Source organism: Pelodiscus sinensis, chromosome 5, assembly GCF_049634645.1.
Source record: "Pelodiscus sinensis isolate JC-2024 chromosome 5, ASM4963464v1, whole genome shotgun sequence".
In the NCBI taxonomy this organism is placed as follows: Eukaryota; Metazoa; Chordata; order Testudines; family Trionychidae; genus Pelodiscus; species Pelodiscus sinensis.
Window position 1 is genome coordinate 134246536 of NC_134715.1, and position 25363 is coordinate 134271898.

The window sequence follows — 25363 nt, forward strand, 5'->3', positions numbered from 1 at the left end:
TTCGTGGAGAGCCCCTGTGGGCAGGGCTCATTAGCCGGTAGGGGCGTGGCCTGGCAGTGCTGGTGCAGGGGTTCGCGGTTTTCTGAAATATCTCTTCTGAAAGAAGCCTGCAGCCTAGACATAGCCTGAAGCATGTTGTGCAGTGCAGGCTTGAGGAGGAAGGACAGGAAAGCAATTGATGCATCTTCCTCTGAGTAGGATATTTTCTTGACTCCCTGCCAGCTGCTTAAATCTATTCCTTTGCCTCTTTGCACCTAGCAGTCAGCAAGAAGGCAGACAAGCCACCAGCTGTTGCCCCTTACTGGCAAGCATGGGGTTTGAACCCATGACCATGGCTTTATCAGCACCATCCTCTAACCAGCTGAGCTAACCGCCTGTGGGTGGTTTCTTAGAACTGGACAGAACTTGTTCGGGGTAGGTGGGATTGGGTTCTAAGATCCCCCCCCCCCCCACCTGTTTATGAGGCCCGGGGCCATCTAGGGCACGGATATTGCTGGGGTGCCAGAGGAGTTTTGCTTGTGACCTTTCCAAACAGGCCACAAACCAGACCCACAGAGCACTTCAGCTGCCTTCCTGAAGCCTCACGAGCAAAACCCCTCTGCCACCCCAGCAATATCTGTGCCCCAGATGGCCCCGGGCCTCATATACAGGTGGGGGTGTGTGTCTTAGAACCCAATCTCACCTACCCTGAACAAGTTCTGTCCGGTTCCAAGAAACCAGACACAGACCTCAAGTCAATTTACCCTCCGGATCTTACCCACACATCACGCGGAGCCAGTCCTTTAGCATCTAACATCTAAAGGTTTATTTCTACCAGAAAGAAAAGCATGAGAGTGAGGTTGTTAAAGGATAATACTTTACATGCATCGAATCTCCCAGTTCGCGGTGCAGGCTCTAGCAGAGATGTTACAGCTGCTGGCTTAGAAGTCCTTAGTAGCACATCAGACGCCAGGATGGGTCCACAGTTCTTCCCGGCTCTTCGATCCCTGCACTGCTGCCTCTGGGATGAAGTGCTGAGCTGAGTACCAAGATGGAGTCGGCCACATGGCCTATTTATACATCCTTCCTGGTCTCTTCTTGGATGCAGCAGGTCACCTGGCCCGTGGCCTATCCCTGTGTTCCCTGCTGGTAGCCCCTAGGTATGAGTCACCACTCTTGAGGTGTGTCCTTGGCCTACAGAGGGTTATTGTTCCAGAGCTTTGCTCGTTAGCATGTCCATAGGCTGAGCTGCTTTGCCCATAGTTCAACCACATATAGAGAAACGTTTGGTATCCACACAAAATACATGCTTATAACCTCACATACCGACATTATACAATCACATGAATAGCATATATGGAATCAGAAGAAAGTAGGCTTCTATTTGACACCTCACATGGCCCCCCTTTGTGCCACTTTTGGGGCCAACACCCCCCATAGGTGCAGCAGTGATCTGGCTGCTCCCCTCAAAATCCAGTAACATGACACCCTAGGCTCTGTTTGTGAGAAGCTGGCACTTGGTGACAGGGGAGGGATCACTTGATGATTCTCCATTCTGTTCATTTCCCATGGGGTAGCTGGCATGGCTGTCATCATACGACAGGTTATGGGGCAAAATCTACCTTTTGTCTCACCCAGCCTGGCTGTTCTAATGTTCTTCCCAGCCAGACGTAGACGTGTTGTCCTGGGAGTGAGAGGGGCGGGTCAGGACAGCGGCTGAGCCAGGGAGGAAACAGGTGAAGTGGTACAGTGCTCCCTTTGGCTACGAGAAGCAGCGTAATGGACACCTGCAGTCTCCAGTGATTGCAACGCTATCCTCTTTTCCAAGGCGCTGCCAGGCGGGTTCCTCAACTGGCCCCTGCTTCTGCCAAATAGGCCTTGGGAAAAGCAGACTTTTGCCTGGCAGAAGCTGCTGAGCCTGGCGCCCCTTTGCGCAGTGGTGGGGATAGTTCTGAAGACGGGCTCCAGTGCAGTGGAATTAGGAGTAACGTTAGTTCAAACCAAGGGGTTTGGTTCAAACTAACGCGTCCCGGCGCGCACTTTCACTTCGAAACAGCTGTTCAGTGCAATAACGTGCTGGCGAGAACATGCTAATGAAGCGCGGGATATTTAAATCCCCACTTTATTAGCAATTTCGGTCACCTACACTTGAATCCCTAGTTCGAATTAGGGTGCAAGTGTAGACATACTGTCAAAGTCTGTATATAAGCCCACTTTATACTCCTCCTTCCCCACTGCGGAGGACAGATATACACAACTATCCCTCACTATTAATTGTACAAATGGGGTTATGTCGTGCATAAGAAATAACTATATTGACTACAAAATGGGGATTTTAGGTGGTTAAAGAGGTAGCAAACAGAACATAGCAGAATACTGAGCAAATGGGGCAAAGCACGCAAACCAAGCCTGTTTTACTGAATCATTTCCCACGCTAGGTATTGTCTTTCTGCATGTTGTTTATTTGTTGAACATTGGCAGGGAATAGCATTGGGTTAGAGGTCACCTTCCTCTGTAGCATGGGGTACAGATCACAGCTAGAGGCTCTCTGCATCTTGGGGTCTTCAAAGTATTTGAAGGCTTCAATATCTGAGATATAGGTGAGAGGATTATTCTAGGAGGGGTGGGTGAGATTCTGTGGCCTGCATTGTTCAGGGGGTCAGACTAGATGATCATAATGGTCCCTTCTGACCTTAAAGTCTATGAGTCTATGATGTCAGCTGCATTGGCCTGCAGCTTGAAACTTCAGGGTTATGCCTCACAAACTGGATATCCTCCCAGCCTGGGCCCTGACCTTCCTTTCCCCAGTTCAGTTGTTGTTTCCGGGTGTTTCTCAGTGTCTCTTTGCGTGATGAGACAAAGGAGAACCCTGGTGACGTCACTTCCCTGCCTTATGTCACTCTTGTGTAAGGAACTCTTTGTCTTCTGGGGAACATCTACACACTAGGATTAAAGTCGAATTAAGCTACGCAACTTCAGCTACGTCAATTGCATAGCATGAGTGGAAATTGCTTCACTGAGCTTTTGTTTCTGTCTACAGTGCAGGAAGTTGAAGGAAGAGCACTCTTCCTTCAATTTCCCTTCCTCCTCGTGAAACCAGGGTTACCAGGAGTCAGAGTAAGAAGTAATAGAATTATAGAACCATAGAACTGGAAGAGACCTCAGAAGGTCATCAAGTCCAGCCCCCTGCTCTAGGCAGGACCAATCCCAACTAAATCAACCCGGCCAGGGCTTTGTCAAGCCGAGACTTAAACACCTCTAGGGATGAAGACTCCACTACTTCCCCAGGGAACCCATTCCAGTGTTTCACTACTCTCCTAGTGAAATAGTTTTTTCTAATATCCAACCTGGACCTCTCCCACCACAACATGAGCCCATTGCTCCTTGTTCTGCCATCTGTCACTACTGAGAACAGCCTCTCTCCAGCCTCTTTGGAACCTCCCTTCAGGAAGTTGAAGGCTGCTCTCAAGTCTCCCCTCGCTCTTCGCTTCTGCAGACTAAACAGGCCCAACTCCCTCAGCCTCTCCTCATAGGTCATATGCTCCAGCCCCCTAATCATTTTGGTTGCCCTCTGCTGGACCCTCTCCAATGCGTCCACATCCTTTTTGTAGTGGGGGGCCCAGAACTGGACACAACACTCCAGATGTGGCCTCACTAGAGCCAAATATGGGGAAGAATCACTTCTCTGGATCTGCTGGCAATGCTCCTCTTAATGCATCCTAATATGCCATTAGCTTCCTTGGCTACAAGGACACACTGTTGACTCATCTCCAGCTTCTCATCCACTGTAACCCCCAGGTCCTTCCCTGCAGAACTACTACTTAACTATACTACAAGTCCCCAGCTTGTAACTATGCTTGGGAAGTCCTCCAGCTCAATGTTATTTGGAAATAAAGGCTTGTAGCGTAGACACATGGGACATGGAAACATATCTCTGCAGGGTCGGAACAGCCATTACTCACATGCTGTTTGCAGCATCTACAGGAAGACCAGCCTCTTTCACACTCCCTCGTCTGGGCTAATGGGCCAGCAGCCCTGTCTGGCTTTTCATCGCTGCAACGGAAGGGCTAGTTCTGGATGGTTTGGAATACAGATGAATGGTCAATATTGCTAACTTCCAGTGCCAAAACGATAAAGGCATACAAATGGGAAAACCACACTCAGTAAATCACAACCTTTCCAATGACAACTCACATGAGCCATCCTGCATTAAGTGTTTCTCAGTTATGTCACATCTACAGCAGAAGCACGTTTTCATAAAGAATATGGAGAGTAAATTCACACAGCTCCCCAGCCTCCAGGTGAGGACAACACAACCGGAATCCTTTGTACCAACTTGCCCTGTTCTCATGGACTCCCGGCTCTTAGCATGGGCTGACCTGGGAGAACAAAGCCACAGCTCAGCTCTGCTCTTGGCAAAGGTAAGCCCAAGAAGGAGCAGCAGCGTGTGCAATGGTCAAGAGGGGTTTGGTCCGGTCGGTATTTCTTCTTCTTCCCAGGAGAAGTGTGCTAGCTGCACCGTCATCTCACACTGAAACCTGAATTCCACCAGCTAACCCAAACAAAACAACCACGCAAGGGAACTTTGCAAGAGCTGACTCAGTGTAGGAGGAACCTTGAGGTCAGTTCTCAGTTCCTCTACGGTGCTTCTGCCTTCTCAGATTTTCAGTAATTGGCTGGAGCTGATCCATGGTCCATATAGCCCAGGTACCTGCCTCTGATGCTGGCCTCTTCTACACGCTTCAGAGAAAGGTGCAAGAAACCCAATAATGGTTGGCTGATGAACCCGAGCCATTTCAATCCCTCGTGGATCTCAGTCTGGCTGCAACACTTCCTCAGTGTCCTGAGCACCTGGCCTCATGCCAGGTCTACACTGCTGCTTTTTTCGGTCAAAGGTACGCAAACGCACTCCACCATTTGCATACCTTTTCCCGATAGTTCTGTCAGAGGAGGCTTTTCTGAAATTTGGCCCCTCTACACTGGGCCAAATTTTGGAAAAACCTCCTCTTTTGGAAGAGCCCTTCTTCCTTGTGGCGCGAGGAAGACAGGGGCTTTTGAAAGAGTGTGTCTGCGCTTCCGCAAAAAATGTCGGAAGAGGAGGGGAGACTTGGCAGAGCGGAGCCTAGATAGGCTTCAGTTTCCATGGAAATATTCCTCTTGCTCCCCATAAGCCAAACATTCTGGGATTCCAGCTGTAGAGTAAATGGAGGGGTTCTATTTATATAGAGATTTCTATATTTAGAGAATATATATGTATTTCTACATCTTTCTGCATCTTTCTACATCTGATTTTAAAGGTGCAAAAACAAAATAGAAATTCTAGTGGAAGGCAGCAAATCATTATTTATTGCATGATTTTGAAGTAGTAACTCCAAGAGTAACTTGAAGAGAGAAGGAGGAGGACGATGTCTTTGCTCTGCGTGTGGCCGGGGCAGCATCAGGGAGGATGGTGCGGTGCTGTCAGCGCTCACAAACGAACACCCAAGTCACGAGGCTTTGCTCCTGCTTGCTAGAGGACCCAGATGAGATCATATTACATATATTTGCATAATGCTGCAGACCTCAGAGATAAATCCAAGAATTCCAGTTCATTAATTATCTGCCCTCTGCCTCCGCTTCCCAAAAACTTTGGCTCCTGGAGTTTGTGGGAAGAGGGAGCTCATCTGTGCCCCCCTCATACCTTCAGCAGGTATGCTTACAAATCCACCGAAAACGGAGAGTGCAAGGGGAGTCGTTCCACAAAGTCTCCTTCCGTGTGTGGAAGTGAGCACAGTCTTCACTGCCTCCAGGCACCTGGTGCCAGTTGTCAGGCTGACCGGGGAACCAGAAACTGCAGAGCAGAGTGTTACTGTCTCAGGAGAACCACGGCCACGCGCCGACCTCGGTTCTGCTGCACAGACTCTGTAGTTAGCAGGGGGCCAAGACCCCCAGAAATGACTCAGCAAAGTGATGGAAAGAGGGGGGCAGCAGGTTCCCCCATTAGCTTCTCCCTGCCCCGGTCATGGGCCTCAGCCCTTGGCGCCTGCGCTCAGTGTAACGGTTCCAGCTGGCTCCGGCCATGCCCCGGCCCCTGCAGCCTGCACCCCACAGCGAGGGAGATGGAGCGCCATGCGGCCCAGGGAGAGCACTGGACCCGGCTGCTCGCTCCAGGCCAAGCTGGCTGGGTGGAGTTGGCTCGGGGCCAGCCCCTCAGTTGGTGTAAATCCAGGTGGTTCATTCAGGTCAATGGCGAGTCCCCAGGGAGGCTCTGAGCAAAGGGGCGTGTGTAGGAATTCCCGGGAGGGTAAATTTCTGTTGGGGCAGCATTCGGGAGCCTCCCTCAGGATCGGGCCCCCTGCACTGGGGACTACACAGACCCAAAGGGCCGAGCAGACGCTGCTGAAAGAGCCTGACGAGACATTAACACAGGACCAGTCTCCGTGTTACTCACCCCCTGCTGGCGTCTGCTCTGTATTCTGAGCCGTCCACCCAGCGCCAGCGGCCTTCAGTGCCCTGGTCAGTGAGTCCAATCCAGTACGACTGTCCGTCCGTCCCCTTGGAGAGGAACTCCTGCCCAACACAGATCCCAGCATGGTCAGGCCACCCAAGGCAGGTTGCAGGGGCAGCTGCCGCTACCTGGGCTGAGCAGGCTGGGGAGGGGAGCGGGCGTCTGGGGATGTGAGCAGGGCACTGGGGAGTGGTAGAAATGGTGTCTAACCCCAAGTGCTGACAGCGACTCACTGGGAGACCCTGTGGGAGTCCTGGAGCGTCTCTGGGTCTGAGTCTGTGCATCTGCACGGAGTAACCATGGCGACCTGTCCTAGAGAAATGAGCCAGACCCCATATGCCCCTCCCTCCTTCCCCCCAGACTCTGGGGTGTCCAGGCCTGGCACCGTGCCCCTGTCCATCTCTGCTTCTAAACTGATGGGTGGATCCCTGTGTCAGGTTCCAGGGCCAGGCATCCTCCCCCAGAGTTTGTTACAAGGCACGTTGCAGGTTTGCTGCCTCAGCTGTCACCCACCCACCTCCTGCTTCTGATATAAAACAAGGCCCCGACCCACGGTCTAAGCCCTGGGAGGTTCCTGCACTCACCTGCTCCCCCTGGGAGGAGACGGAGGTCAGGTGTGAGCCCTGAGACACACAGAACTGCTTGGCCTCGAACCATGACTTCTCTTCTTGGGAGAAGTAATAGAGGTTCCCACCGTGACTCCTCCAGCCTGTGAAGAGCTTTGTCCACACGTCCCCTGGGAGCAGAGATTGGGGTCAGACACCTGGGCTAGTTACAGAGACACCCGCAGGGAGCTCAGGGCTTCTCCTGCTGCATTTCCCCTGGCTCTCGGCTGCCCCAGGTCCAGGGAGCATTGGAGCCTGGCTCTCCAACCACTCAGAGAATCACATCAGTAGCTGTAGGAAGGATCCCAGAGATGCTGCAGAGAGCAGCCAGCCCAGGGTCCCTCCCCCAGCACGGAAATGCAGCTGTGTCTGGGCTGGAGCATGGGCTGGTCTCAGTGCAGAGCAGCACGGCTGTAATGGGAATGGGAAGACTTATCACTCAGCTGAGCTAGCCGGGGGGAACAGTGCTCAGGGACCATTAGTGGTCAGTGATGAAGGTCTCAGGTCTATTGCCCATCGGGTTCCCCCCACAGCCTGCAGGTTAGCGCTGGCCCAGGGACAGTTGTGAGCGGAACCCCCCAGGCACTGAAAGGCCGATTTCTCTCTGCCTCTGCCTGGACAGGCCTAAAGCATCCAGCAAGAGCTGGTATCTGGGGGCTTCCATTAGGCTAACAAGGCCTAGGGTGTAATTGAACCTCCACACGGTTCTCCGCGGGGTTGGCACATGCGTAGCTGCAGGTGGTTCCTAATGCAGGGGAATTCGGTGTTGGTGAAAGCCCGAAAGTCTCGTTTATCCCCGTACTGACAGGAATTGGGGCCGGTCAGCACTGCAGCTCTGACTTACTGAAGGAATCCGGCGCTGCTCGCAGTGCTGCAGTGATGTTATCCAGACGGGTCTGGAGTTCTCTGTTCTCCGCACTGACATTTCCCAGCTCAGCTCTCAGCATCCGGACTCCTGCCTGTGCTTCGCCCAGGAGCTGCAGCGCTGGGAGCAAGTCAGAGCGACGTCAGCGGGGATCAGAACGCGGGATTGGCGGGATGTGTTCTAGGGCAGCCCCTGCCGGCCCCGTTGGGCCAGGTTGTGACATTGGTGGATTTCAAAAGGAAAGTGCCGATCACTGTTGCACCCACTGCTGTGTGCTCCCCACGCTCTGTGCACGGTGGGCTGTGTGAGGTGTCTACGGGAAGGTTCTGTGTTGCTGGTTCTGTTTACGCTGCTCACATACAGGTCTGAGTCTGGTCTGTGAAGCTGTGACTGTGGCCTCGGTACTTGTATGGTGAATGTTTGGTGTCCGGGAGGCAGCAGCAGGCGTCACCCACCTACTGTGAGGGGTGGCGACCCAGGGACTAGCGATGCTTCATGGACAATGTTTACTAAGTGTCACCAATAAACACCAGAGCTATTCTGCTGCAAACTGGCAGACCAGCCGGGGTTAGCACTGGGAAGTCTGAGGGGATTGCTTGTGAGGCTTCTTGCTGGCTGCTGAGGTGCTCTGTGTGGCTGGTTTGGTGCCTTCTAGAGGACGACCCCAGTCTTGGGCTGTAAGTAACCCTGGTTCCCAGCAATGTGCCTGATTCGACTCTCTCAGAGGTGTCCTCAGACCCCCTGTTAAATTTCACCAGCGCTGTGCTGTCATGCACCAGAGTGACTAACATTTACTCAGCCTAGTGCTGGCTGGGGCCAGAGGGCGTCTGATCTCCAGGCAAGGTGGGAGCCAGGCAGTGCCCCTGGTTGTGTGAGGTTATGTCTACACCACAAAGAAAAGTTGGGAACAGATACACACATTGCAGTTTGTGTATCTTTTTCTGCTTTTCTTTCAAAAGTGGCTTTTCTGACACTTGGCCCGTGTCTTTTGGAACATCCCTTCTCCTTCGTAGAACAAGGCTTACAGAGATGCTGAAAAAATGCGTCTGCTCTTCTGATTTTTTTTCCTTGGATGCGGCAGAACTTTTTCTGTTAGAAACGTCCTGCAGTGTGGACACAGCCTGAGAGACGCCCAGAGCCCAGGGAAGTGACAGCTCCAGAACCAGACTGTGATCTCTCTGCACATGGCTGGGGCTGGCCCCACTCTGCAGCCCTCGGTACCCCCTGGCTGCTGTATCACACTCAATTCACGCCTGCTCCCAGCAACAGTCTGGCTACGTCTGCACTGGCATGATTTTCCGAAAATGCTTTTAACGGAAAATGTTTCCATTAAAAGCATTTTCGGAAAAGCGTATCTAGATTGGCAGGACGCTTTTCCGCAAAAGCATTTTTTGCGGAAAAGCGTCCATGGCCAATCTAGATGCGCTTTTCCGCAAAAAAGCCCCGATCGCCATTTTCACAATCGGGGTTTTTTTTTGCAGAAAACAGTCCTGTGCTGTCTACACCGGCCCTTTTGCGCAAAAGTCTTTCGGAAAAAGAGTTTTGCCCGAATGGGAGCAGCATAGTATTTCTGGAAAAAAACTGACCATCTTACATGAGATCGTCAGTGCATTTCCGGAAATTCAAGTGGCCAGTGTAGACAGCTGGCAAGTTTTTCTGGAAAATCATCTGATTTTGCGGAAACACTGGCCAGTCTAGACACAGCCTCTGTGTTTGCCGGTCACTGATTTGCACTATTGCCCCTGGGGTCACAGAAACTGAAGCAGGGCCCAGAACCTGCCTGAGTGCAAAGCTCCTGGTAAGAGCCGTGTGGTTAGATGCAAACTGACCCGCTCCAAGTCCTGCTCCGAGCTGTAGGGTGGCACTGAGCTGGCTCTGCTCCTGCCTCTCCCGTCCCTGCAGCCTGGTCGACACCGCAGCGCCTGTACGGCTCCAGCAGCTCTCACGCACCCGCTGCCTGGGCTGTGAGGCTGCCCCTTGCAGTGCAGACACCCCTGTGCCCTCCCGGTGCCTCCATTCCCCTCTGAGCAATGGAGTCTCTCTCCCAAGGCGCCGGGAGCAGAAATGATCAAAGAGCGCCAGGTGCCCAGAGGCGCAGAGATGGGCCCAGGGGAGTCCCCATGCTCGAGAAGGCAGCAAGCGCACACCCGGCCCCACTCACCGGCCAGCTCCTTCGAGGTGTCCACGGTGCTGTTGGGCTGCAGAGAGACTCTGATTTTGTGAGCCGCTTCTTTGACATCTCGTAGGTTCTTCTGCCCCTGGAAATCTAGGATCACATGGCCCTGGGGTCAGTGGTGCTTCGCTCGCAGCGAAAGAGAACAGACTCTCGCAGTGCGGCGGATGATTTGCTCGTTAGTCGAGACGAGATTTTTATTGTACCTGTGACTCAAGCACCAGAACTGGGAAGCATCTGCCATTTAGCCTGACACCCGAATTGGGCAGGGGGTGCCCCGGAATATTCCCAGAGTGCCCCCGCCCCGCAAGTGCCAGTGCCCCATGAGTTGCCCATGGCTCCCCATTCCCTTTGTGGTGACTGCAGCCCCAGACACACTCCAAGAGAGCAGCCCTGTGCTCCCCTGAACACGGGCCCTCGCACGCAGGTCCTCTGTGTTTTCCCCTCCCCGGCTGCAAACCCGCCCAACCTGGCCCTGAGTATCTACGGGAACATGCCACGGACACCCACAAATCTCCCCTGCCTAGCGAGTGGGCGTATGCAGAGCACTAGGAGTTGACTGATCTGGGGGGACCCCGCACCCGAGGGGACGCTGCAGAGAACTGGGCCCCTCCCCTTGGCCCCTCCACTCACACCAGCGTTACGGCCGATTGGTTTGTCTTTCGAACAAGGACACGGCGTCAAACCCTGCACCGGGGGTGACTTACACAGGACGGTCACTGCAACGAGGGAGGCACCCAGAGCCAGGCTCAGAACAACCAGCAGGGAGCAGAGGGTGTTCGTGGACTTGCCAGGCGGCGCAGCGGGCGTGTCAGGGCGTTTGCCTAGTGGGGGACAAGAGGAATGTTTCCATGGACGCGGGAGCCCATCTTGGCTCTGCCCTGCCAGGTCTCCCCTCCTGGTGAGGAGTCAGCCCAGTCGGTGGGAGGCCGAAGCCACAGTGCCCTCACGTAGCTGGGACTGAGGCCAGGGGCTCAGGGCACTTTGAGGAAGCCTGGCAGTTAGACAGAGATCCACGGGGGAGTAAAAACCCTGCGGGGGCATCAGCCACCCACTAACTGCCTGGGCTGAGGCATAACTGCCCGGTGCCGGGGTATCTCGCTCCTTTCTCTGGGGCATCCGCACAGGCCAGCATCAGAGGCAGGTGACTGGGCTGGAGGGACCGTGGGTCTGCTCCGGAGAGCCAGTGGCTGTAGATCTGGGAGGGCAGAACCAGTGCAGAGGAACTGAGAACTGACCCCAACTCGCCTCCTAAGCCCTTGCGAAGTCCCCTCACGCGTTGGGTTTGTTTGGGTAACAAGCTGGTTTTCGTGGGAGATGGGAGCCCAGTTTGCAAGCCCTGCTGGGAGCCAGGGGAGATCAAGGCCAGGCCAAACCCCTCTTGTCCACTGCACATGCTGCTGCTGCTGCCGCTGGGTCTAAAGCTGACCAAGAGCCAAGTGCCGGGAGTCCAGAGAACAGGGCAGGTTGGCCTGAAGGATTCGGCGTGTGAGGTCCTTACCTGGAGGCTGGAGACTTGCTTCTCTAGTATCCACATGTGTATAGATGGCTTCCTCCTCCATCCCCCATCCTTCCCCAGGAGCTGAACACTTACCTGCAGGCTGGAGATGTGGTTTTCCAGTATCCAAATTTATGTAAATAGCTTCGTCCTCCATTCTCTGTCCGTGCCCGTGAGCTGAGCTTGATAAATGGTTTCTGGTAAGCGGGTGTTTCGCAGCGGCTGGTTAACTTATTTGAAGCTGCCCAGACACACAACGGATGGTGAGTTCGTTAATTGGTAGGTCACAAAGCCTCAGACCACAGCGTGTAAGGCTGGGCTTCCGTACATCCTCTGAGTGAATTGCAAGAGAGATAAGCCAGGCTGCCTGCTAGGCAAATGGCCCGATACCCCGTATGCACTTTAATAGTCATTAAACATTTCCCTGGTGTGAGCAATGGCCAAGTGCTGTCCCCATGCAAGAGCTCTGGGGTGTCCTTTGTGTGCCGAGTCGGTGGCTCTCAGACCCATTTCTAGGTGCAGGTGCCCACCTGGCAATGAAACCATCGGCCTAAGGAATATTGTGTGTCACTGGGATGGGTTACCGAGGGGGCCCGACCCTGAGAGGAGTGGGGGGAGCTTGTACCGCGTCTTACCCGACCCCCTCCAGTTTGGGGCTCGGTCCCACACGCACTAGCCCCCTTGCAGAGGTGGAGGGGGTTGGGCTAGGGGCAGAGAGGCGAAGAGGAGGTAGCTCCAGCTGGTGGCAGTGGGCAGAGGAAGAGCAGGTGAGCAGAGGGATGACGGGGGCGTGTAGGGGGATTATACTGGCACCTCACTAGTGTGGCACCCAGGGGCCACTTCCCCTCCCCCTCCCACACGCTCCTCACTACACCACTGGAAATAACCCATCTCTTAGGATATTTATTGTTTAATGAATTACAGTCGTTTATGTACCAAACACTTGGCTGTAACTCGAAGTGTTCATAAGTCGGACCCCATTAATTTAAATGTGACCGCGCTGTTTGTAAGCATGGATCGTATGTTCGTAAGTCGGGGACCGGCTTATGAACACTTAATGGGAGGTTTGGTCATAAGTAGGAAAGGTTGTAATTCGACCTTTTGTAACTCGGGGACTGGCTGTACTTATTTTACTAATTACAGACATATAAATTATAAAGTTTTGTGGTTTAAATTCTGTTAAATATTTTTTTCTCTTTAAATGTGTTCATATCCCATTCTCATTAGGTTCATGTCTTTTACATACAAAATTTTTATAAAACACGAGAGAAATTAACGTTATACAACCTAAATATGAATTTCAGCACTATATTTCACTCAAATATTTAAAACCACTGTTATAGCAAATAAGTAACACATTGCTTTAATGAATACAAAGTAAAAAAGATTTTGAGAATGTCAAATTTATTGTAATAGAGAGGTAGCCGTGTTAGTCTGATCTTGGTAAAACAAAAAGAAAAAAAACCTGCATATTTATACCTGCCTCGGGAAATTTCCACTACATGCATCTGACGAAGTGGGTCTTTGCCCACGAAAGCTTATGCTCCAACACTTCGGTTAGTCTATAAGGTGCCACAGGACTCCTCGTCGCTTTTGCTGATTTATATCTTTGTTAGTCTTTAAAATGTAACCAGACTATTATTTTTTAAGTTTTTCCTTTTGTTATAAAGTATCTTTAATTTAAAAAAATATTATAAGTAACCCCAATGCACCCCCCCTCCTCCAGAGCCAGCCCCTCCCCAGCATCCCCCATCCCAATGCACTCACCCCACCCTTTGAACTAGGCCCCCCACCAGTGCCGGGAGCGCCCCCCCACATCAAATCCTCCCCTCGCCACACCCTCCTCAGAGCCAGGAACCAGAGGAAGGGACAGCCGGGTAAGGAAATCTAACCTTTAAAGTGGCCGCTGCTGCTGCCCGGCCCTGCTGCCTCAGCTCGCAGGGTGCAGAGATCTGGGAGCACTTAGCCAACGCCCGTGTCTCTATTCAAAAGCATCACGTGGGCCAGAGCAGTTTGCACTTCACTCCCACCCCAGCCCGGCGACCCCCTGGCACATTATTAGATTTTAAGGGGAGCAGCCAGATCACTGCTGCACCCATGGGGGGGTATTTGCCCCAAAGGTCTATAAAAAGAGGGCCATGTGAGGTGTCAAACGAAAGCTTATCTTCTACTGATTCTGTATAAGCTAGTCACGTAATTGTATAATAGCTTTATCTGGGGTTATAAACATGTAGGGTAAGTCTACACTAGCCACCCTAGTTCGAACTAGGGTGGCTAATGTAGTCATTCGAATTTGCAAATGAAGCCCGGGATTAAAATATCCCCAGCTTTATTTGCATGTTCCCAGGCGCCGCCATTTTTAATTGCCCGGTAGTTCGAACTCCCTGCCCGCGGCTACACGCAGCACGGGGTAGGTAGTTTGAACTAAAGCCCCTAATTCAAACTAGCGTTACTCCTCCTGCAATGTTTGTAAGATTCCTTTACAAACTCTCCGTCTGAAGATCTCTCAACACGTAATTTGTTTGCATAACGCCGGCCCTCTCCTTTCCTGTTTTGGTCAAAATTGTTTCTTGTACATGCAAAGTCTTTTAAAGTTCTTCAGTTTTGCCCACATGCAGCTGTCCATGGTATTCCTCCTGTTTGATGTGCTTTGTGCTGTCAAGTCTTTCTAATGTTTGATTTTGTTTCAAGACAGAAATTGCTTCTCCACAAATCAGGCCAATGGCCTTGCATTTCACCTGGACACACAGGCAGTCCCTTTTCCATTTTCCATTAAAAAGTTGACACTCTGTGCTGACTTGTCTTCTTCTGCTGGCAGAAGCCTTTTTTAATTTGAAAAGGCTGAGAACCGGCTATGGATGCCTCTTCCTCTCTTTCTTGGCACCCACACCGGGAAGGAGCTCAAGGGCTCCTGTCATGATCAGTGGGAGTGCTGACCAGCACCTGCTGACTAAGGGGTTAACTCAGGTACCTAGCAGAGGTGCTGGGCGGTCAGCTAATAACTAAGCAGGTAGGAATTTCAAACTGGGACGGGGGAGGGGGGGGGGGAAGGCGGGGAGGGCATGTTTCGCTCTCTTCTTTGTTTTGAGATCAGAGCAGTTTCTCCCAGGAATTGAGGGAGATGGGAGATGTTTTCTCTCTCCAAGAACGGACTTCTTGAAATGTGTAAATAGGGAAAAGTCCATCAGGGTTTACTGTTTTCCTTGTATGGGGGTTTGGAAATCATGTCAGAGCTGGCGAATTGTTTTTCTCTTTGTAGCTAAGGTTTACAGCTCAGGGACGTTCCCTGAGGAATTATATCAGATTGTGGCTCTTTCTACCTAGCCAATTTACTATGCTTGCAACGGTAGTTTTGTTCCAATAAAAAAAGATTGGGGGCTTTTTATTCTAATTAACCGATATTGGATGATTGTTGTGTCCTGGAAGGTCTGTTTGTATGTATCTGCAGGCTTCTGATTGAGGGGGTCAGCTTGTTCTTTTCTTTTCTTTTCTTTTCTTTTCTTTTTCAAGCTCTTTTGGGGGGAAAGAGCTTGGGGTACCCCATGGGTTGGTTTCAAGTGCCCACCCCAAAAGCACTTCATGGTAGCAGCAAGATCCCCCAAATCCAGATTTTGGAGGGAAGTTTTTGTAACCGGTGCCTGGAGAGGCAAGGTTTTGGAGTGCTCTTGCAGGCCCCCAACTTCTGCATTCACAGCGCCAGAGTGGGGAACAGCCGTGAGAGCTCCCTTCCCTCTCAGCGGGTGCTAAGCAACCATTCCTTTTTATCTATGTTGGCGCCTGCCTTGGTCCCTGAGTGGGAATGCAGAATAGAGGGTGGACCTGGGTCCCCCAGCCCTGCGAGGCAGTGAGGCAGAGGATGGGAGGGCAGGAAACTTGATGCACCCCCCCCCTCCGGACAGGGAAACCATACCTGTGACCCGGCCGGAGCGCTGAGTCACACAGAGGATGGTGCCATATTTGGGCTTCCTGCCAGAGCAAACTCCTTGCTAGTGGATGTTGTGAAGGCGAAGACTAGAAGAGGGTTCAAAAAATGACTAGGTAAGTTCATGGTAGACATGTCCATCAATACCTGCTAGTCAGGATGGGTAGGGTGTTGTTTCAAGCCCAGTGGTGGGAAACCTGAGGCCCATCCGTGTCCTGTGTGTGGCCTCAAGGCATTTGTTTTCTGTTGCCCACAATTGTGCTGGTTTCCATCTGCATAGCTTTTCTCTCCCAGTATTACATAAAGCCAGGCAGGGGAAGGGAGGTGCTGATTGCTCACAACACTGATTGTGAGAGCCATGTGCTCGCTCTGCGTTCCAAGCATGCCAGAGGGAACAGCCTGGCAATTCTAGGTATGCGGGTGCAGTGAGCAAACTGATGCTGTCCCGGGAGGCTGTTCTGGGTACAACAATCTTGCAGCCCACGGAGATGAAGAAGGGCCAGTCATGCGGCCACTCGCTACCCTAATGAGCCGTTCCCACTGCTGCCCTGGCCAGATGCTGGAGACGGGCGACAGGGGATGCGTCACTTGGAAGGCAGGGCTCACAGCACAAGGGCCTTTCTAGAGCAACCCTGTCCAAGACCCACCCCCAGGTTGCTGATTTCACAGCAGGGGAGCCAGGCGGCCAATCCCAGACAGGGCGAAGCCTGACGACGGAAGGACCAGGACTCGCCCAGCGCTCGATCTAGGAGTTCTGCGCAGGCAGAAGCAAGTGTGCTCGGAGCATCTGGATTTGGTCTTCCAGGGGTGAACAGCAGCTGCGTGGAGAGGCCAGGCTGTCGGATTCCTTCCCTGCCCAAATACTTGGACTGGATGGGCCCTCGAGAGGTCATGGAGTCCAGTCCCCTGCCCTCATGGCAGGACCAAGTACTGTCTAGACCATCCCTGATAGACATTTATCTAACCTACTTTTAAATATCTCCACAGATGGAGAGTCCGCAACCTCCCTGGGCAATTTATTCCAGTGTTTGACCACCCTGACAGGAACTTTTTCCTAATGTCCAACCTAAACCTCCCTTGCTGCAGTTTAAGCCCATTGCTTCTTGTTCTATCCCCAGAGGCCAAGATGAACAAGTTTTCTCCCTCCTCCTGATGACACCCTTTTAGATACCTGAAAACTGCTATCATGTCCCCCTCAGTCTTCTCTTTTCTAAACTAAACAAGCCCAATTCTTTCAGCCTTCCCTCATAGGTCATGTTCTCTAGACCTTTAATCATTCTTGTTGCTCTTCTCTGCACCCTCTCAAATTTCTCCAAATCTTTCTTGAAATGCGGTGCCTAGAACTGGACACAATACTCCAACTGAGTCCTAACCAGCGCTGAGTAGAGCGGAAGAACGACTTCTCGTGTCTTGCTCACAACACACCTGTTAACACCTCCCAGAATCATGTTTGCTTTTTTTGCAATAGCATCACACTGCTGACTCATATTCAGCTTGTGGTCCACTCTGAGCTCTTTCTGCCGTACGCCTTCCCAGACAGTCGCTTCCCGTTCTGTATGTGTGAAACTGATTGTTCCTTCCTAAGTGGAGCACTTTGCATTTGTCTTTATTAAACTTCATCTGGCTTCATCCAGATCATTTTGAATTATGACCCTATCCTCCAGATTAGTCGCAACCCCTCCCAGCTTAGTATCATCTGCAAATATAGTAAGTGTACTTTCTATGCTAATATCTATATCGTTGATGAAGATATTGAAGAGAGCCGGTCCCAAAACAGACCCCTGAAGAACCCCACTTGTGCTGGGAGCTTTAGGGAAACAGCCTTGTGCCTGTCTCCGAGCTTCCAGATCCACTTGCTCCCTGTCCTTGGAGGAACAGGCTCCCTTCCCCCCTCTCCACGCCAGGGGAGCCCCTTCCCTGCTAACACAGCCAGCGCCGCCCTGCCCCAGCCGCTCAGGGGGAGAGGCCAGTGCTCCGGCAGGGACAGGGCAGAGGAAGGAACAGGGGTGTTGCGCTGAAACTGGGAGTCGAGAAGGAGCTGGTCCCCCGAGATGGGGCTGTGAGAAGCTGGCCCAGTGATCTCCTAGAGGGGCTGGCCATGCCAGTGGGCTGCGGATGGGGAGTCTGGATGAGGTTTATGGCCAGTCCGTGTAGTGCACTGCCCCACAGGAGGCCGGGATGCTGGACACGGGCTCCCACCTCTCCTGCCCGTGTCGCTCTCCCATTGGGGACTGGCGGGGGAGGCTGCACGGGGAACGAATGACACGCGCCCTCGCCCGCTGCCCCTGCTGCAAGACTGAGCTGTGGGGACGTGGTCGGCAGAACAAGTGATCGCTGCCCAGAAACCCCTAGAATCACAGAACCCTGGGGCTGGCAGAGCCCTCAGGAGTCAGGGAGTCCTGTCCCCTGCCCAGAGCAGGACCAGCCCAACTCAATCAGCCCAGCCAGGGCTTGGTCCAGCTGGGACTGAAACCTTCTAGGGATGGAGATTCCCCCCCTCCCTAGGGAACCCATCCCAGTGCTTCCCCACCCGCCTCCGGAAATCGTTTTTCCTAATATCCAACCAAGACCTCCCCCCCTCCCCCCGCAACTTGAGCCCATTGCTCCTTGTTCTGCATCCGTCACCACTGAGAACAGCCTCTCGCCAGCCTCTTTGGAACCCCCCTTCAGGGAGTTGCAGGATGCTCTCAAATCCCCCCTCACTCTTCTCTTCTGCAGACTGAACAGACCCCACTCCCTCAGCCTCTCCTCACAGGACATGTGCTCCAGCCCTCTCAGCATTTTGGTCGCCCTCCGCTGGCCCCCCTCTAATGTGTCCACATCCTTTCTATAGTGGGGGGCCCAGAACTGGACACAATACTCCAGATGTGGCCTCACCAGTGCTGAATAAAGGGGAATAATGACATCTCTGGATCTACTGGCAATGCTCCTCCTAATACACTCATTAGCCTTCTTGGCTACAAGGGCACACTGTTAGCTCATATCCAGCTTCTCAACCACTGCAATCCCCAGGTCCTTTTCTGCAGAACTGCTACTTAGCCAGGCAGTCCCCAGCCTGTACCAATGCTTGGGATTCTGCCATCCCTCATACAGGACACCACCTCCCTAGATAACCCATTCCAATACTCCAGATGTGGCCTCCCCAGAGTTGAAGGCCATGAGAGACCTCAAGGCCAAGCAGAGCCCAGCGGGGGCCCAGGGTCGGGAGCAGCCCATGTGCTTACCTTTTGCCGGGGAGCAGCTTCCGACACCTAAATGTTCCCATAGACGTTCTCCGTCGCCATTCTCTGCCTGCGCACAGAGCCGGACCCTGCTCACTGGCACCTGGGTCCTTTCTGCAGCCTGCCGGGTGGGGGCCTCCCTCTGACGCAGCCCTGGCCTGAAATAGAAATGGGAAGTGATGCCTGCTGGCTGCTTGGGGTAATGGTGCCATGGCAGAGAGAGCTTCTGAACTCCTTGCACAGCTGGCAGGGCGTGTGGCCTGGTGGTGAGAGCAGCCCTGGCGCCAGCTGGGCCATGTGTAGTCCGGCCTAGTGGTGGAAGCGAGAGTTCTGCCGACTGGCAAGAGCCGGAAAGAGGGACACCGCAGCCCGCAGCTGGATGAGGGGCCCGGGGACTGTGCCAGAGAGAAGCCAAGTCCAGCCCAGCAGTGGGGGCCTGGCCGTGCAGTGAGGCAGAGGCAGGCTGGGCGGCACAGGCAGGAGTCTGAAGCCAAAGGGGATGGGGCAAAGCAGGGGCAGGGCCTGGAAGCCGACTGGGGCAGGGATAGGACAAGAGCAGTCTCCTGGCAGTGATGTTAAAAACCAAAGAACATGAGAACGGCCAGACTGGGTCAGACCAAGGGTTCATCCACCTCAGTGTCCTGTCTGCCCACAGCGGCCAACACCAGGTGACCCAGAGGGAGTGATCCCTCCCCTGTCACCCATTCCCAGCTGCTAACAGCTGCTAGGGACACCATTTCTACCCATCCCAGCTAATAGCCCCTAATGAACCCATCCTCCATGAATCTATCCAGTTCTTTTTTCAACCATGTTAAAATCCTGGTCTTCACAACATCCTCTGGCAAGGAGTTCCACAGGTTGACTGTGCTTTGTGTGAAGAAACACTTCCTTTTGTTTGTTTTAAACCTGCTGCCTATTCATTTCATTTGGTGACCCCTAGTTTTGATGTTTTGGGGAAATGTAAATAACTTTTCCTTATCCACACCAGTCATTGTGTTACAGACCTCTATCAGGTCCCCACTTAGTCTCCTCTTTTCTAATCTGAAAAGCCCCCATCTTTTCAATCTCTCTTCATATGGGACCCGCTCCCAACTCCTAATCACTTTTTTGCCCTTTTCTGAACTTTTTCCAATGCTAAAGTATTTTTTTTTTTAGATGAGGCGACCACATCTCTACACAGTACTCAAGATGTGCATGTACTGTGGATTCATACAGGGAGAATACGATATTCTTGGTCTTATTCTCTCTTCCTTTTTCATGATTTCTAACATGCCGTTTCCTCTTTTGACTGCTGATTGGATGTTTTCAGAGATTGGATGTTTTCAGAGAATTATCCACAATGACTCCAAAATCTCTCTCTTGGGTCAAAATAGCTAATTTAGTTCCCTTCATATTGTATGAATAGTTGGGATTATTTTTTCCAATGTGCATTAATTTGCATTTACCAACAAGAAAATTCATTTGCCATTTTGTTGCCCAATCTCCTAGTTTGGTGAGATCCTTCTGAAGCTCTTCACAGTCTGCTTTGGTCTGAAGTATCTTGAGCAGTTTGGTATCGTCTGCAAATTTTAGCTCCTCACCGTTTACCCCTTTCTCCAGATCATTTGTAAATAGGTTGAATAGGAGTGGTCCCAGTTCCGACCCCCTGAGGGACACCACTAGTTACCTCTCTCCACGCTGAGAAATGACCATTTATTCCTACCCTTTGTTTCCTGGCTTTTAACCAGGTATCAGTCCACGAGTGGATCTTCCCTCTTATCCCATGACAACTTATTTTACTTAAGAGCATTTGGTGAGGGACCTTGTCAAAGGCTTTCTGGAAATCTAAGTATACTAGAGCCACTGGATCCCCCTTCTCCACATGCCTGTTGACCCCCTCAAAGAACTCTAGCAGATTAGTAAGGCAGGATTTCCCTTTATAGAAACCATGTTGACTTGACCCCAACAAATTATGTTCATCTATGTGTCTGACAATTTTATGTGTCTGACTAGGCAAATAAAATTTAGATGGGGCTGCTATAAGGTGTGTGCATAACTGGGAATAACCATTCCCAGAGAGTAGTTATTAATGGTTCACAATCCTGCTGGAAAAGTATAACAAGTGGGTTTCTGCAGGGGTCTGTTTTGGGACCGGCTCTCCAATATCTTCATCAACGATTTAGATATTGGCATAGAGAGTACTCTTATTAAGTTTGCAGATGATACCAAACTGGGAGGGGTTGCAACTTCTTTGGACGATAGGGTCAGAATTCAAAATAATCTGGCAAAATTGGAGAAATGGCCTGAGGTAAACAGGATGAAGTTTAATAGGGAGAAATGCAAAGTGCTCCACTTAGGAAGGAACAATCAGTTTCACACATTCAGAATGGGAAGCGACTGTCTGGGAAGGAGTACGGCAGAAAGGGAACTAGAGGTTATAGTGGACCACAAGCTAAATATGAATCAACTGTGTGACGCTGTTGCAAGAAAAGCAAACATGATTCTGGGCTGCATTAACAGGTGTGTTGTGAGCAAGACACGAGAAGTCATTCTTCTGCTCTACTCTGTGCTGGTTAGGCCTCAATTGGAGTATTGTGACTAGTTCTGGGCACCACATTTCAAGAAAGATGTGGAGAAATCGGAGAAGGTCCAGACCTATGAAGTAAGACTAAAAGAATTGGGTTTGTTTTGTTTAGAAAAGAGAAGACTGAGGGGGGGCATGATAGCAGTTTTCAGGTATCTAAAAGGGTGTCACAAGGAGGAGGAAGAAAAATTGTTCTCTTGGCCTCTGAGGATAGAGCAAGAAGCAATGGGCTTAAACTGCAGCAAGGGAGGTTCAGATTGGACATTAGGAAAAAGTTCCTACCTGTCAGGGTGGTTAAACACTGGAGTAAATTGCCTAGGGGGGGTTGTGGAATCTCCATCCCTGGAGATATTTAAGAGCAGGTTGGACAGACACCTGCCAGGGATGATCTAGAAGGTGCATGGCAGGGAACTGGATTTGATGATCTCTCAAGGTCCCGTCCAGTTCTAGTGTTCTGTGATTCTATGAGTCTGTGATTTTTTAATTAAAACTCAAACTGATTTGGTCAAAACATCCAAGTATTCCGGTTGGAGTCTGTTTTTTTCCTTTCAAAAAATAAGTTCTGCTCAAAGGAAGTTGACCTCCTGTGTTCAGAAAATCAGCGACACTCTTTCAGCTTCATTGTCGCATTAGCAAACGCCACATTTGCATCAGTGACAGACGCTAATGTGCTGTCACTGTTGGCAAATGTGTAATTCCCACCAGACAATTTATCTGACAAATCTCATGTCCTATTCTATGTGCAAAGTGTTGCAAACAGCGTGTGACTGTCTAAGGTGTTCTGTGCTGCACTCACAAGGGTGTGTCCAGTCTCTCTCTCTCTCTCTCTCTCTCTCTCTCTCTCTATTTAGTCTTTCAGGTGACATGGGGCCATCAGAAAAGATCAAGTGGTGAAATTCTACCTCACTCACCATGGGACCCTTTCTGCATTTCCTGGGCCTTGTATCCTCACCCATTCCTCCGTTTGTCCTGCTCACAGGGTGTGCCAGGTGCCATGGATCCCTGATTTGGGGCCTCTCCTACTCAGTACACATTGTGATAATTAATGAAAGACCGCTCTATGTTAGGTAAACAATGCAAAAGTGAGTAACGATGGGAAATTTAATATGTAAGTTTGTTTCGTACATTCCATAGCCCATTGTGTCAGGGTGAGGTTTGGGCCGGACACGGTGTCGTTCCGGGTGGTGGGACTGCCCAGCAGGTGGCCAGGAGCCTGGTGCCAATCCCAGGCCAGGCTATTAGGGAGCCGGGCACCCCCCCAAACTGGCTGTGAGTTCTGGAATAGATTTCACCAACCTCCAAGCAAGTGCAGATTCCTCCAGCACCCGAACAGCCTCAGCGCGGAGTCGCAGACAGCCCCTCCGTCTCCCGTCTGTCTCGCCACCACTGTTCTATAACAGATCTTATGCCAAGTGGGCCAGGTGAGGGGTCTATGAAAAGCTTAGAGCTCTCTGGCCGTGCGCGTGTGTGTGTGTCTGTGTGTGTGTGTGTGTGTACCTGCGTGTATCATTTTTGTGGGGGATGTGACGGCTGTTGGTTCTGAACTGGAGCTCTGAACGACCCATCCAAACCGTGCCCTGGAGACTGGGATTAATCCAGCAGTTTATTCCATCGCAGCTACAGGCCTGAACCGGCACTTTGCACTTGATGCTGCTGTCGGGTCACGTTGTTCAGCCACACGGACGGAGCGCACAGATTCTCCTGGTGGATGATGCAATGACACACAATCCACTGACGTGGTTCAAGACCAACACGACCCGTTTCTTTCTTGGCTAAGGCAGCCGATCCCCTACGAGATCCAGCCAGGGCTGGGGCACCATCAGTGGTAAGGCCGCTCTGTTTTTCAAAGGACAACTGGAGCCAGTGCAGTGCCCATGTAGCCTCCCAAGAACGTCTTCACCTCTGACGGTGTCGTGCTTTGAGAGTAAGAAAGCAAGTCCCCTTGAGTGTCAAGCCCTGGGTGGTCCCAGGCAGGAAAACAGCCAGCTGGGCTGTACTTGTTCTGTCCGGTATCTCACCAGCAGCCAGAGCACAGAACTCAAAATCAGCTGCAGAATCTTTCAGAGACATTTCAACATCCTGAGCCATATCCTGCATTTGATCTGATACCGCAACCGCCCCGCGAGATCAGCTCCCACTCTCAGATAATCTGTGTGTCTCTGGTGCCACGAAAGCTGCAGTTGCAGCGATGCACTCCTTACCAACTCTCCGTCTGAAGGAGGCCGAATTCTTTCTGCAGTAAGTTCACTCCACACATAACTTGTTTGCATAACACCGGCCTCTCCTTTCCTGTTTTGGTGACAGTTGTTTGCTGCTCATGCAAAGTCTTTCACAGTTCTTCAGTCTTGCCCACATGCAGCTGTCCATGGTGTTCCTCGTATCTGATGTGCTTTGTGCTGTCCTGTCTCTCTCATGTTTGATTTTGTTTGGAGGCAGAAACTGCTTCTCCACAAATCAGGCCGACGGGCTTGCGTTTCACCGCCACACACGCAGTCCTTTGTCCGTTTTCCATGGAAAAGACGACACTCCATGCCGACTTCTCTTCTTTTGCTGGCAGAAGCCATTTTTAATTTGAAAAGGGCTGGAATCTTCATCTTCCAGCAGCCGCCTGCCCCAGCAACCCGTCGGCCATGAGCAAAGCCAACACGTGCCACGATGCTATCACAGAAAGTAACCTCCCCCACCCACCCCACCTGTTGCAGCTGCCCCAGCCAGACCAGAGCTCAGGGGCTGGCCAAGCTGTGGCTGCCGCTTCCTCCCTTTTCCTGACACCCCACAGTGGGAAGGGACTCGTGGGCTCCCCTTCCCTCCCACACGCCTCCTTACCTTACCTGACTTCAGGGGGAGGAGTTGACGGCGTCTGGCGGGGGCGGGATGCTACAAGAAGCAGCTGTCCAGCGAGGTTTCCTGTTGCATCCACCTGCGATGCTATTGGATTTTCCTAGGTCCATGCAGGTTCTTGTTGCACCCGCAGGTGTGTGTTTGCCCCCAGTTCTGTGCAAGCTGCCCCAGGGGGGTGTCTGATACAAACTTGTGCTTTGCTGATCCTGTTTGTGCTACTCACGTGCCGGCCTGAGTTGCGTGGGGGACGTTCTGAATGGTGGCTCTGGACTTGTGTTGTCAATGTTTTTGGTCTGGGGGGCAGCAGCAGGCGCTGCACCCCTATTGGGAGGGGTGGCGACTCCGTGAAGAGCTGTGCAGCATGGACGCTGGCCCAAAAGTGAACATCTGAGGAATTCTGCTGGAAACCTGCAGCCCAGCAGGCCCCATGGCCCCTTGCCTAAAAAGGACGTAGGAAGGTGACTCACTCGTGTGATCGTCTCCACTCTGGAAGATCCCTTTGCACCGAAGAACCATGGATTTCCCTCCCCCTGGGCAAGATGATGAAAGGGGCCCTAGGGGCTCCTCCGCTTGTCCACACTCCTGCTGTTGAATTCAGAAGCATCTTTGCTGAGGACAGAGAGCGGGGACGGAGCGGGGACCCGCCCTGACATGGGATGTGCTCCAGAGACTTGGAGCCAGCGGTTTGGTCGGTCTCTGCTGAGAGCCTGCAGCCAGAATGTGGTGACTGGGGTGCGGAATGTGCCTGCGTTACCAACCCTGCTCTCGGCCTTTTCTTCCTTTTACTAATAAACCTTTCGCTGCTGGATGCTAAAGGCCTGGCCCAGCGAGCTCTCTGGGGTGAGATCCGAGGTACAAACTGACCTGGGACAGGTGGAAGGGGCTGGAGGGAGGCGGAGTTGGCTGCCAGCGGGTGCTAAGCAATCGCTCCTTTTTGGCGCCTGAGTCCCCCTGGCCCTGCGAGGCAGTGACACAGATAACGGGAGGGCAGGAACCGTGATGCACCCCCCAGACGGGGAAACCACACTTGTCACCCAGCGAGGGGGCTGAGTCACACAGAGGACGGTGCCATATTTGGGCTTCCTGCCAGAGCAAACTCTCTGTGTCCTGCTGCATTTCTCACTGCCCCGGCTGGTCCTTTCGCCTCTCCTGCAGCGGCCGCTCTCCCCGTCCCGCCTTGCTCACGGCTGGTTTCCCAGTGGTTCTGCC

General features: G+C 52.1%; 1 protein-coding gene across 3 annotated transcripts in view; it reads right to left on the reverse strand.

The window, feature by feature from the left end:
- Window positions 1-23925, reverse strand: part of LOC142829723 (C-type lectin domain family 4 member K-like) — a 114735-nt gene extending 90810 nt beyond the window's left edge. Inside the window, exons 1-10 of one of the 3 annotated variants that reach the window (XM_075931108.1) lie at window positions 22610-23925; window positions 18754-18908; window positions 11611-11848; window positions 10817-10933; window positions 10098-10202; window positions 7916-8056; window positions 7051-7202; window positions 6410-6528; window positions 5660-5809; window positions 822-5488 (exon numbers count right to left, since the gene is read on the reverse strand). In XM_075931108.1, coding sequence (XP_075787223.1) covers window positions 5662-5809; window positions 6410-6528; window positions 7051-7202; window positions 7916-8056; window positions 10098-10202; window positions 10817-10933; window positions 11611-11764 — 936 coding nt within the window. In that variant the 5' untranslated portion in view covers window positions 11765-11848; window positions 18754-18908; window positions 22610-23925 and the 3' untranslated portion in view covers window positions 822-5488; window positions 5660-5661. Of the gene's footprint in view, window positions 1-821; window positions 5810-6409; window positions 6529-7050; window positions 7203-7915; window positions 8057-10097; window positions 10203-10816; window positions 10934-11610; window positions 11849-18753; window positions 18909-22609 lie in introns of those variants that run through there. The other 2 variants (XM_075931107.1, XM_075931106.1) reach the window with 2 other exon arrangements.
- Window positions 23926-25363: the final 1438 nt, after the last annotated feature.